Here is a 14,075-nt window from a genome sequence, read left to right as displayed (position 1 = left end):
CCCCCCCGCCCCCCCCTGGCAGAGATCCTGGGTGCGCTGCGCTACTGCTCTCCGATGTGCGTTCACTCCCCGTGAAAGCACACGTCCCTCGCGTCCTTTCACTCGCATACACAGCGTCCGGAACGCGGCAACGTTTTCATCACTGTTGAGGTCATACGGAACCTCACGGCGACGGCAGAAATGCGCTTTGGGGTGTCCATATAATTGCTATCGCAATAAAAGTAAAATACATTCGATAAGCATAGCGACTCTACTGATTTTGGCAGTTTTTACTGTAATTTTTGCTGTAATACATAAAAAGAAAAGTAAAAGAAAAACAAAAACCCAAAAGTACCCAGCAGACTTGTGCAACATTGACGAAGCACAACCCAAATTCCAGCAAGGCAGAGTTCTAGATAAAGAGGTTGCAGTGCCAAATGTGCTTCCTGTTACAACCGCCAAATGTTTTCTTAGCAAAAAGGCATTTACAGTTCCAGTTTACTTTTTTTTGCAGTGCTTCAACACCTCCAGATCAAAACAGCTGCTGCTTTTTGCAAATGTCCAATATATGATTGCTTGCAATTAACACTCTCAAATTAGCACTTGGAAAGACACCCCCCAACCAGGGGTGGGACTGCCAAAAGTCATTTTGGAGCAATTTTTGGAGCAAGTAAAGTTGCATTATGGAGCATCTTGGCACAGAGAAAATTGCATTTTGGAGCAGCTTGCAGCACAGTAAATTTTATGTTGAAGCAGTTTGGAGCAGGCCAATCAAAATTTTTGTGGAATATTGGAATATGGCAGTGCACTTCGAAACCGCGATGAAACAGAAAACAAACCAGCACAAAGCACACAGTAGAAGCACGCTTTGTCGCATAGCGTACCAGAATATGGAAGAGTGGGTCGAGCGGCGGCACGGCGCATGTTTTCCTGTAAAGCCGAAAACATAGGTGGAACTACAATCGAACTATATATTCTCGCGCCGACGCTTATGATGATAGTGGAAAATGCTTTCAAATTATGCTGTCCAATCGAAGCGCTAACATAATTTCTGGGTCACCATTTGTTACCGCATACCCAGAGAGTAATCTGGGTCATGATGATGATGATGACCCAGAGAGCCGCAATCGGTCCTGGTCTGGTATAACTTAAAACTATTCCAATCTGTCTTTATTGCGATAGCAATTATATGGACACTCCAGGCACATTTCTGCCGTCGTCATGATGTTCCTTATAATGTCCAGGGGCAATAACATGTCGCCGTCCGCCGTATGCTGTATGTGCGAGTGAAAGAGTGCGAGGGTGAGCCGACGATGGCTTCTAAATCTTGCACGTGCAAGGGAGGAAAGCAGGGAGGAAGCGCGCCGTCTTCGGTCGCACGCAAGGCACCGTGGGGGGAAGAGAGGGAGGGGGGAGGGGGGTTCTCCGATGGCTGCCGCGTATGGCGCCGAAGCGCGAGCCCTATCTTGAAAACGATCTACGATGGGGACAGAGTGCGAGTGCTCATAGCTTTGTGTGTGCTGTGTTTTCACCGCTTAATTCGCGTTGAAGAAAGAGGCAGCCCAAAGGCCAATTCGCTAGCTGCCGCTGCTTGCCGCGCTACCTCACCCCAGCGTTTTGACAGCGAGTTTCCGTGGTCATTGAATAAGATGTGTTCATGTTTGCTCGTGTGCGCGTGACACCATGCTTGTTAATTTAGTTAGTAAGCGAATGTTTGCAAGTTTATACGGATGATAAAACTACTATCCTTACTTCGTATAGCTGTTGACTAATTTGCTATATTGCAATCGATGCTTCGCCTTTCGGACAAAACTGCGACTTTTTATTTCAAATCCGCCATTAGCCCTTCGCGAAATGTTAAAATGGCTCAGGCCTCGCCCATATGGGCATTAAAACAGATTGGCTTATTTTTACGGTATACTGGTCCTGGGGACGGAGATGCTGCAGCGCACACCTCCCTAAAATCTAGTTCGCTGGCAGCGCCCTCAGCTAGGGAGCGCCCTCAGCTAGGGAGCCGCTCGGGCCACTCAACCGTAGTCTAGTACACTCTAAATACAGCCGCCCTAGCCGTTCGAACAGCAGTGACAACAGCCGGGAGCGGGCGCGCGCGCGCCAGGTGCATGCCGGATCCGCCAAAAAGTCCAGTGTTATAAGCGCGAAAATCCCGAGAAACTGTGTGGGAGGCACCGTCGCGCGGTGTGCGGAATGTGAACAGACGCATTCTTTTTCGGGGAACGAATTACTTCGCTGATCACGGCCACTGCCGGAGCACACATGCCGAAGCTGTTCTGGCGCAGCGTGGCGCAATTTCGGTCAATTTTCTGTGTTTGGCGCAGTTTGGCGCAGGAATCTGCATTTGTATCAAAATGGCGCAATTGGCGCAAGAGTCCCACCCCTGCCCCCAACAGCTGGTTCTAAGCGTGGGGTATCTGTTGTATACATGTGAAAAGTTTCAAGTAGAACTGCTTGCCCATTTGCTTACACCGTCAATTCAAAAATTTAATTGACTGCTAAAAGAAGAGTTTTAAGGCTCCAGTGGCATATTGCAAATTTTCTGTGGTGCATCCGATGCACCTACAACTCTGGGATATTTCCAGTATGTTTCCCCAAATGTGCACTTTCTTACCAATGAAAATGTGCATTTCCTACAAGGTTTCACCAAATTTATATCAAGTTTATCGATGCGCCATTCACAAATGGCAAACATTTTACTGTATAGACTTGTGTAAAAGCCGCCCTTCTTTCTTTTTTTTCTGCAATTTTGACAAGGTGCACCTTGTCAAAATTGCAGGAAAAAAAAAAAATCCTTAAATGGCCCGGTCCCTTACATGGGACCTGGCCATTCAGTCTAATTTTTCAGATCAAAAGTACCAAATCCGCTGTAATCCTCCTTATTGCCCATCACCACAAAGGCAGATGCTGTCCTTTTCATAACAAATTTATTCATTCATTAATGCATGCGATGCACATGGCTATTTGTTTTCCCTATTGCTGCCACTGCTGCTTACAATCAGTTCGCCAGCACTATCGTGGATTAAGTCATCTTCTGTGCCATCCATGACTGTGCCCCGAATGCAAGAGGTCAAAGTGCAGCTCTCACTGTCTAGTAAAGGTGTGCAAAAATTCGCTAATGTGTGTGCATGACCTCAGTGCACTGAATGTGATTGCTTCTTGGTGAGAATTTTTTTAAATCCAAATTTTGACTGCCAAGTTTGGGGTGCGGCTCTTACACCAGGTCTGGCTCTTACTCAAGTTTATACTGTAGTCCCCAACTTGATGAACCCTGATTTGCACATATTTGGCACATATTTGATAATTTTTTACAGCACCCCCAAAGTGCCAACAATTTTGACATTTCTCCAGTATGTTCCTCGAAGTCACACCTTATTCCTGCAAAGTTTTATTTTGGTGCGATTTATAGGTGCGATTATTTCCCACAGTGTACCCAATTGTCCCACACCTTCTAACTTTGTCCACGCATTACTGTTCATGTGCCCGAGATCCCCTCAAAGCATTAAGGCCCGAGCTCCAATGGTTGGTTGTTTGGTTCTTCATTGGCATTTGGGGCTGATGTTTTGGAGTGGGCTGGCTGCAATAACAGCTTTGCTCTAAAAATGTCTTGTGCAAGAACAAATTGGTTGATAGCATTGTGTGCTGTCTCATCTGTGTGCTCTTCTGGCTCTTCTACCTTGTTTCTCTGTACCTCAAAAACATGAAAAATGCTACTGCAGCTGGAGAGATGATGTGCTTACCAGGAGTCCCAAACAATGTAGAGCCAAATGACAGGAAAGGCATTGGAGCAGGTTGGCCAACTGGTTTCGTGAAAGCCATGGGTGTGAGCAGAGGCAGATCAGATGCGGCTGGAGCCTGCACAAAGTGACCCAAAAACGCATCTTCACTCTGCCCTTATCCCCAAACCGCAAAACTTGTAAAGAAATTTAATGAGCGCTAGTAACCGCAAGTATGGTGCATCAAGTGTGATGAAATAGTCCCGACTAGAAAAAAAATCTGTGCATAAAGAGCTGTTTGTGTAGGCATTGAGATGCCATGCATTACTTCCGATTCCTGGCCAGTGACCGGGTTACGTTAATTTAGTTCATTTGAGACATAAACAGCATTGCGACTGGTGCTATGACTGAAATCTGCAATGCACCTAACAATAGCAGCAGAACCAAATGTGAAACATACTTGTACCAACCAAGGCTGCTGCTGCAGAGTAATAACAAACAGAAAAATAAACTGCACAAGTATAGCTGGCATTTCCAATGCAAAAGCTGTTTTACCAGTGTGACAGAAAACAACCGAAGGCCTTCTCTTTTTCAGTATGGCTTAAAAGAGTTTCTGAAAAGCAAGGAAACCATCCTCACCTTGCACGGCTCTCTGCCAGGAAGCGGGTCCCCGAGTGCGACAGTCGTCGGCGAGGAGTGGCGCTCGGCGTTGCCAAGGCCGATCTCTAACATGGCTGGCGTCACTACTGGAGGCAGCACGCTGTTCTCGGCAGAGGATGAGGATGAGCACAGGTTGAGCTTCTGTCGCAGGTCGTCGCTCACCTCCCAAGCCGAGATGTTGGCCTGGCAGGAGGCCGCGCGCAGGCGTGGCTGCTCACACAACACGTCACCACTTGCATCAGCTGCGGGAAAAAGGTAGTACCCAGTTGCTTTGTAACACTTAGCCCTTTCGTGTTCCTTCTTTCCCTAATTCCTCCTCCCAAACTTCTGTCTGCTTTGAAAGGATGGATTGGATGAATGCAAACAGTGTTAAGGAAAAATTAAGATGATGAGAAAGAAATGTATTGTAAGAGGAAAGTTATGCAGCTGGTTTGTGTTCAAATAAGCAGCATGAAAACAGGACTAAATTGGGTGAACAGAATTACATTTTTGGGAGGGGGTCCTCACGTCTGAAACTGGCAGTCCCACGGGAAGCCTCGTATTGAGCACGCAGACGGGGGTCATCTCTATTCCTAAATGCTAACTAAGAGAACTGCTACCTGGGAAATTGTTAATTAGCAAGCGTGCCCATAAACAAGCTTCTGCATCACTTTCCGACATAGAAAAGCACTTCTCTTAGCTGTTCATAATCTCCTAGTTTGTGCACTCTGCTAGTTCACCGTCACTTGTCTTTGGTCTTTATTTTCCTTGATATCCTTAAATAAATAAATAATGGTTCTTAAAGGTAAGTCACAACTACAGTAGTTCACGTTGCTTCGTTTCCAATTTCTCCGTCATTTATATTTATTAAACGTGGTTAGAAATTGCCCATATAATTATTTCTATCATCAGCGTTAGCAAACGAACACAATCGCTCACCTTCCTTGCGTTGAATCCGTTCCACGTGCTCCAGCCGATTGTCAGGATTGGAAAGCAGTGCTCTTAGCAGGGCTTCCTTTGCATCTTCACTCCTGCTTGACACCTCAGGCTTCTTCTGACCAACAGCAGCAAAGAGAGACTCCACGCTGAGGGGCGTTGACGGCGGCTCGGCAGTTGCTGTGGCAACGACGCCATTAGTGGTCGTCCTCAGCGGTGTGGGCTTGTGCAGAACATTTGGAGGGGACGGCACACCGGCGTGGTGGCCGTTGCTGGTCACCTCTGAATGTGCACTGTTTGCCATTGCTGATGAGACAAAGGTTTGGCTTCGTCGGCCCCGAGTCCCATTTCGGTGCTGCTTTTGGCCATTGGAGAAGGCCTCAGCTTTCTTCTGCAAAGAACACCAAGATTCATCCTAGTGATGCACCGAGCAGGAACATCACACTGACCCGTCTGACTTCGTTTGAACTGATTTATTTCACCACAAGGATGAGGGGGCCCGAGGATAAAAGCTGCAAAAGTTTGAATAACCCACGGCCACCACATGCTCATTGACGATAGGGCAAGTGCGCATAATGGTAGCATAGTAGTCACGTGTAACAGAGCATGTAAACAAAAAAAGCCACAATATCATTTAAAAAACAGGAATATACGCTGAAATACAGAGCCCGTAGGTCTATTTGAAGCATACAAAACACAGACAGTACTTATAATTTGAACAAAGATAAAGTAATGAGCTCAAAAATATTTTATATGAAAACTATGTCAGCCAGTGCATCATGGATACAAATGCAACCACTAAAGAAGTTCAGACAAAAATGTCACAAATTGGCCAATATTATCTTGTTCCAGATGATTTAATAGGTTAGGCAGTAGATATGAGAATAGCTGGTTGCCATAGTTTGTGCATTGTGTTTGGATGAGCCACGAGGAGGCATGTCGAGTGTGATAAACAGTTAGTTCCTAGTTAATTAAGGAAGCCAGAGTTGTGTATGCTTTGTAATGGGCATATTTAGGCCTTTGCTATATTTTGTAGCATGATATAAGCTGAAAATTTTACACTGTGAATACATCAGCTATGTTGGCATTGCGAAAAACCTGCCTTGAGCTTTGATTTAAGCAGTAACATCAATCTCACTGCTTTTTTTTTTTTTTTTTTCTTTTTTTGCAAGATGTATAATTTCTATATGGGGAATGATACACAGTCAATTTCTGCTAATTCAACTGAGACGGGACCGACAAAATTTATTGAATTATCTGGCAGGTAGAATTAAACAAGATGCAGAAAAAAAATCAAACACACTAGTGATTCATTTGCTAGTATTTGCCAGATTATAAAGCCCCGAAATCAACTATGCGTGCACTTGCTATGGGTACAGAGTAGAAAACAAACATAGAGATGACATTAAAGTTCCTAAAAAAGTAGAAATCTATGCATGCTAAGTTTTTTAGCACAAAAAAAAAAAAAAAAAAAAAAAAGACCAAGGGTCTTTTATGTGTTGCATAACGGCGACCGATTTCCTAAAGTCAGCTTCGCTACACAGTTTTTTTCAAAGTCAGCCTCATTGCCTACATTTACTATATTGTTAATGTAAAGATTATCTTGGGTCTAGTAAGCTTTATTGAGGCACACCACACGTGATTGTTCTAAACTCGGAATCAAAGCCATTGATGCTGACAGACTGTTTATGGTTTAAGATTTGAATAGTTGTAAACGCAGTCCTCCTATGCCATCTAATTCAAATTTTTTTTTTTATCAGCAAGGCATGTTTTAAATAATCAAACGCTTTGGATAAGTCCAGAAAGACACCTACTACCATTTCCTTGTTTTTAAAACAGCTAAGAATGTATTCTTTTTTCATGGAGAAGGGCTAGCAACTCAGTGGAGTTCTTTTCACAAAAACTTAATTGCCATTTAGTAATCAGACGATGTTTCTCTATAAGCTATATTCCTCGAAACAAGCATTTGAAGCCCCATATATATATTATTTTGTTCCACATAATTACAGCATATTACAGCCGGACTTGCAAAATATGTTATGTGCATGGTTTACCCTTCTCACACTGATCCAAAATCATTAAGGAAACTTGCTGATGTCATGAGTAAAATATAATAAAAATGACAGTGCATCAAAATCGGGTGACAGCTACAGGAGCAGATTTGATACATGTGGCAATATCACAAATTCCCATTAGCCCTCATTTCCATAGTTCCTGCTATGCTCAGTCTCTTTATGAGATTTTTGTTCAACTATTTTGTTCATGTCTCGAAAGCCTTCGTCCCTTGCCCAACTGAAATTACGGCTCCCACAAGGCCCTTGTCTTCTTTACTAAGGCTTAAACAGCGCAGTGGCAGCCTTCACCCCTCACTGCATAACAGTGCACATGGTGAACGTAAACTTGCAGCGAAATTAAAGACAGTTGTTTGCTGTCTACAATCTGCAGCGTGCTGAATGTTGCACAGATCCTTCCCCCTTATTGGTTTTTGCATCAACCACCAACTTCCAGTTCTCGCTAATTGGACGTTGCAAATAACCCTGCTGTACACTGTGTCCTGTGCAGAAGTTGTCCTTCAGCACCCACCATGTTGTACTGGTCCTTTGCCTTAGACAGGAGGGCCACAATGTCCTTAGGGGCACCATCCTGCGAAACAGCTGGTGTGGCCAGTTGAAGCTGGTGCAGGCTGTCACTCTCGGAGGCACAGCGCTGGCGGTTCTTTGACTTGGACGACATCTTGGTGGCCTTTGCTAGGCTGGACATGGTCACGCAAGCGGGCAAAAAGGGCACAGTGAGATTGTGTTGTTTATCGCCCACAGTGATCACCTACCTCTGACAAAGCTTCCCGAGCCTTTCACACTCTTTCGTGTCGTAGAACCAGATGCAGTTGATTTCAGCTGCACAGTGGAAACGTGCGGAGTGAAATCAGCTAAGGTTGCAAAGAGGGCTTTCCGGTATTCCATCTTGGAATACTAGGGCAGTGCAAACAAGACGAAGAAACGAGAAGAGGGCACAAACACACAGGGCTTTAACTAGTGTCCCGTCTGTGTGTTCATGCACTCTTCTCGTGTCCTCGTCCTGTTTGCCCTATACTAATATTCCAAGGTGCGAAATGAAAGAAGTGAACGACAGTACGAAAAGGGCCACAGCAAATTAAATGCCAAAAAACAAAGGTGCAGGTCTTTAATGCCTCCATCATAACACATTTCAAAACTGTGCCCTCTAAAGCATCACCAAATGTGTCGAGAAGAAGAAGAAGAAGAAAAAGAAAGTGCAACTTACAGCCACTTTTGTACAGAAGGAACGGTGACTGAGTTTGGAACTCAACCTCTTCGGTGATCAGTTCCAGACGATTGGTCGTGCTCAGGCGGTTCATAACAATGAAGCCATGGCTGGGGGTCTTTGACCTGTTCACAAGGAAAAGAAAAATTAAGCATGGTAGGGTCATTTGCTACGAGAGTTCTCTCAAGAATGACATGCCAAAGTTTATGCTGTCAATAGAGCCTGGAGGCATGAACAATTTTCTTGCACAAGAGTAAAAATATTGTTAGCACAAGGTAACCCTGTCTGTTGACACTTGCATAAGTGCGCTGTTTTTAAAGGAGCAATACTGCCACAAGATGCAAGGTTCCCTCGCTATTTCGAAACACAATGTTGCTGTTACAGCGTTTATGTTTCAGAAGAAAATTGAACTGCAAAAGTGAATTGCTCGTAAAATTGAAATGCTCTAGGTTGCAGTTTCTGTAGAACCTTACACCACAATCACAACAGCTGCCACGTCATTAGGAACATCGTAAGGCTATAATGGTAGTTTGCTATTTTCAGCACTGTTCAACCAACTGCTGGTTGTAAAATTGAGTCTAACTTCCCCCTCAAAGTTTTTTCAAGCCCCACTGGCTTCTTTCAAGCTCTTTGAGCTCCATGCCGCTAAATGCTGTCGCTGCCATGCAACGAAGGAAATAATTGCTTAGTAGTATTAATTATTTGCCATACCACAATATATACACCGATTACTCTTATCGCAAATTAAACTTTCTTTGAACGGTTTGCGGAAGCACAGTTTGACAGTAAACATGGCACGCTGAAGTTCATTTCACTGTCTAATGAATTTAAGAAGGATGCCTTACCAGAATTTCTTGCATAAGACTAAGAGAGATGCCTTTCTGGGGCTTCTAGGATAATACACCTGGAGCCATATTTTATAACAATGCACTTTATTTTCATTCTATTGACTGTTCATCATTTGCTCAGTCATTGTCTCACTGCCATTATTGCCGGGATTGGTCACTTTGAGAGCATGGATAAGAAAAAGAATGATAAATGAAACTGTTACAGAATATGGCTCCTGAGCATTTGTACTAGTTTAGATACAAGAAAACAAAGCATTGAAACAATGAAGAAGCACTGGTAAAAGTGTTTCAATGCCCCTCTGAGGTAATGCGACCAATTTGACAGAAAAAAGGGGGAAAGAGGGGGAAGTTGGCTGGTAAGAAGAAGGAAAAGGGGTAACTGACATAGTGCCTAGAAACTTGAATGCATTGCTGTTTGGTTTTGCCAGAAACTTTCATTCACTGTCTAGCGAGCAACACTGTAAAACTACCAGATTCATGCCAGTGTTTCTAAAGGTGATTTTGAAAGTTTGTTTAAAACACAAGCCATAAGAGGGAGGCACTGAATGTGAGACTGTTGGTCCACTGTTAAAGGAAACACCTAATTACTATCGATTATTACTACGATCAGACAAGAAGGTGTCCACACTGATCTTTTATTAGTTGATGCCTTCCCAATCATTAAATCAGCCACCAATATAAAAGAAACATGCTAGGGCTTCTTGAAGTTCTGCAAGATTGAACACAAAATGGTTGTTCCCTTTAAGAGTAGACCATACTGCACACCAAGGTGTGCCTCCTCCGCAACACGCCAACCCGCCATTTGGAAGAGTGGGCCATCCTTCGTGCTATGCACCGCCTTGTGGTACGACTCCTCTAAAAGCAGATCGCGCAGTCTATTTTTTAGCTGAGCCTTCGGTAGGCACAGGATTCAGGACATGTCACCGAACATGGTGGCTATAGGGTGCCAACTTCCATTGAACCTTGCCCTAAGTAAGAGCCTCACGATTCGCCAAATTTGACTGCTACCAAGAGAAATACATGCACAATCTCTATCTCCAGGCGAACTCATAAATCTGTTGTATGCATGAGTTATAAGCTCGGCTAGTTGGTGCAGATGTCAAGCAAACAGTGCAGACGTCAGGAAAAGAGATATATGAACACAACAGATGCACTTGTGTGCTGTATTCACTAACCTCATTAAACAGTGTGCAATGCGATATTGAAAAAAAATGCGGATACAACTGCCTTTTGCAGAAAGAAGCACAGAGTAGTGCTTATGGAAAATGGATAGAACTCTGTACGCCCGATTACAGAACAACGAAAAGGAAACAAAAAAGATCAAAAACAAAAGAAATGGTGCTCACCATGCAAAGACGAATAAAGCTCCTTCAATTTCTGTTTTTTCCTGCACATGAATGAAAGGAACATTAATGAAGTAAAGCAATACAAGCCCAACTCTTTAAAAAAAACTAGAGAAGCAACAATGCAACACAAAACTGCGAATGTTGAAGGGCACGCTAGTTGGTTTTGTGGCCTATAGATTTGTGCAATGTGAGCTTCCTGGGTGCAAACATATTTGCAGTGCACTCTCGTGAGAGCATGTGTCTCCTGCAATTGCTTGTAGCAGTCCAAAAAGTATTGGTTCTGATGCCCAATGTAATATAGTGGAAAAGTATGCATGAGCTTTCTTCAATTGGAACAAATCTTTCCTGTGTAGAGAGAAAAAAAAAAAAGTTCGCATTGCAATTACTAAGAAAGATGAACGAAGAATTTCGCATGCAAGACTATAGTCAATGACAATATGAAAATCCAGTTGCAAACACATCACTGATGAATTCTGTATTTTATGTTCAGGCAATAGTGTTTGCTGACTTCAACATCATGGCACAGGTGAACTTTCAAATTGGCATTTTATGGAAACTGTTTTTTGTAGCTCAGAGGGCATGTGCAGTACTGTTTTGCGAGTGGAGCTCACGCTGAGCACTTAGATTACAAACACGTATAGTCCCATGCTATGGTTAGGTTTATGACAGGAAGGTCCAGTCGTGCCTCTCACTGTATAAATGTGCGGGTGGATCCAAAGTTTTCTGAAATGAGCCATGTGACAGCAAGTTATGCCAACAAGTTACTTTTCTTTGATGTGGACCTTATCAAAAGTAGCCTCAAGAAACAATCCACAAAAGGGTGAAATGATAGTTGCTGTTTATTCATTTTTGTACTAAGTATAGCAACATACAAAATAAGCCACACTGAGTAAAGGTGCATTCAATTTGCCCTCTGCTTAGTAAACTAGCTCTTGCTAGCTCGGTGCCAGTTCTTACTCCTGCAGAATCACTACGGCATCAACGACACGAGCTCAGCACTATCTCTCTGATGAGTGGGGGGAATGCTGTGAACTCATCCTACATGCAGCCTGCAATAAGTGAAACTAGAGTTACTGTATATACACAGTAACTCTAGGTGAAATCAATGTAGACGCTGCCATGCTGAACTGGCGAAACGAAAAAAGAAATGCAGCACCTCCTAAACTAGTTCAGAAAGCGCAGGCTAATCTAATGGACCTTAAGTGCTACACTTGTTCCTATGACACTTTTGCAGCATGTTCTACCTAGCAGAAAAAATGTGAACATGACAGATCTTTTAAACTACAAGGCAGAGCCAGCCTCCTAGAAGTTAAAGGAGCATGTCATAGGCTTTAAATGTTGCAGCCACTGCAAGCACAATATTCTCTAGCAAGTGAGGAGTGACAGTCCTTGAGAAATGACAACATGCAGTGCTATCAGAGGACAGTGAGAGGAACAAAGCAGTATGATACTTCCTAAGGTGTCAAAGTGTGCACAGCCAGGAATACTAAAGCAACCAGAGTGCCAGTGTGTTTTGTGTTGTGAAGCAGATGATTTTAAACCACGGTCTAGCAGCTTTCTGTGTTCAATACAATTAAAATGGCTCACTTTTGTACCTATGCCAATGTTAAAGCCACAGTGCTAGTGGACGACATCCTTGGCATGTTCAACAATATGTAAGCCTCTGTGCAAGAATGCAACAATGCACTGTCATTTTGACAGATGAAGCCAGCATGCGCAATGACTTAGAGGAATTGCAAAACAACACTGTTGAATTTGCTAGCGTTCTGTTCATAGCATAATTTTCAAGTGTTTGCAAATGCTTTTTGACGAAGGAGACAGAAAACTCAAGCAATAATAATAATTCATCCTGTACAACCCACACTTTTTTTTAAACGTGCCTCAATGACAATGCCTAGAGGGATGACGTCATCAAAATAAGCGAGGTGAACTTCATCGTCTAAAGTTTCAAAAAGGCCGAGGACACTGTTGTCTTGTGCCTCTCTTATCGAATATTTCGCGGAAAGTAAACAACAAGTCATCACGCCGCAAGATATTCGGTGACGCCAAGTCTTGCACTTGAACACAAAACGCCGCCGTTCACAGTGAGCTAGCCCATACAGCAAAGTAATACGCGAAAAGCAATACGCGAGTCATTCATGTGCACAACATGATAGGCCCAAACTACAATACTGTAATCAAAACAATCCCTTCGACAACACAGCGCGCGCATATGCGACGATGGCTGACCTACAGCCAAGCCCGTGCGAAGATTTCGGAACCTCATCATCGCATACGCCATAAACTTTCGGGTTCGTCATTTTTCACGAAACTCCGAAAGCGTCGTGACCTCATCTGGGTTGAATGCAAACCGAGACTGATCGCGCTCTTTTCGCGTCTTCTATAACCTTCTCAACATCTCCCTTGCATACAAAACCAAAGCTTTCTGAAGTCTGCTAAATGTCGGCATTAGTTTTTCTGCAAGCTATCAACCATGACCCAAAACCAAACGCTACTGCGATTCTGCTATCGCAAGCCACAAGACTGGGATTGCGTTATGCCTATTCAGATGTCCGTCCCCGAGCAGCCCCGAGTAACGGAACCAAACAGCCGTTCGGTGCAAGATCTTGAGGCACGGACCCGAGACACCGATACTGCGGCAGTGCGTCGTATTGAGGTCTAGAAGCTGCTTCGTGGCCACCATGCGCGGACGACCGCCTCGCAACAGCGGTCATCAGGCGAGCTATTGTTTGAGGAAAGAGCGAACATCGGGGGGAAAAATAGCCGCACAACAGGGTGGCTCACCCAGCCGTTTGTCGCCGAGGCAAACTTGTACAGGGCTACTTGGCTCGCGTTGTCGACGATCTCGGTCACCGCAGAATCGACTCTCTGCAAGGCAGCCAAGTTCATGCGGTTCGCAGCTGTACTGGAGGACATCACTCCCCTCACATAACTCCCCTACGACACACTACTAAACACGCACCAGCACATGCGCACCCCTCTCGCGAGAGCTTTTTCTAAAGGCCGTCGGCGATCGTGAGCGAGGCCACTCTGGTGGCGAGGAGGAAGCACGCAAAAAGCAACACTCTCCTCTACTTGGTCCTCTTTTGTCTACGTTCTTATTTGTTTTCCCAAAGTGCGCGACGTCAATGCCGAAAACAACACAAAATAACAAAAACAAAGTGCTGTCATTGTTGCCCGGCCATCTTATGTTTGTAGCCGTCGGCTTAGCACTCACCAATGCACTCACTTATCCTCTCAACATCAGTATAATGTTCATACTTGCTCTTCTTTTGACACTTTATGAGAAACAAATGCTCCAAGTACGGAATAGGTAAAGG

General features: G+C 44.1%; 1 protein-coding gene across 1 annotated transcript in view; it reads right to left on the bottom strand.

Annotated features, from left to right (window-relative positions):
- Nucleotides 1–13,778, bottom strand: part of LOC119466221 (mRNA-decapping enzyme 1A) — a 29,744-nt gene extending 15,966 nt beyond the window's left edge. Inside the window, exons 1-8 of the mRNA XM_037726704.2 lie at nucleotides 13,540–13,778; nucleotides 10,756–10,796; nucleotides 8,562–8,686; nucleotides 8,110–8,176; nucleotides 7,866–8,034; nucleotides 5,286–5,673; nucleotides 4,347–4,609; nucleotides 3,732–3,846 (exon numbers count right to left, since the gene is read on the bottom strand). Of these exons, the coding sequence (XP_037582632.1) occupies nucleotides 3,732–3,846; nucleotides 4,347–4,609; nucleotides 5,286–5,673; nucleotides 7,866–8,034; nucleotides 8,110–8,176; nucleotides 8,562–8,686; nucleotides 10,756–10,796; nucleotides 13,540–13,671 (1,300 nt within the window). The 5' untranslated portion in view covers nucleotides 13,672–13,778. The remainder of the gene's footprint in view (nucleotides 1–3,731; nucleotides 3,847–4,346; nucleotides 4,610–5,285; nucleotides 5,674–7,865; nucleotides 8,035–8,109; nucleotides 8,177–8,561; nucleotides 8,687–10,755; nucleotides 10,797–13,539) is intronic.
- Between the last annotated feature and the right edge of the window lie 297 nt (nucleotides 13,779–14,075).

This window comes from Dermacentor silvarum, chromosome 10 (genome assembly GCF_013339745.2).
Source record: "Dermacentor silvarum isolate Dsil-2018 chromosome 10, BIME_Dsil_1.4, whole genome shotgun sequence".
Lineage (NCBI taxonomy): Eukaryota > Metazoa > Arthropoda > Arachnida > Ixodida > Ixodidae > Dermacentor > Dermacentor silvarum.
The sequence above is the reverse complement of the archived record's forward strand: the minus strand, read 5'-3'. Positions and strand labels throughout refer to the sequence as shown.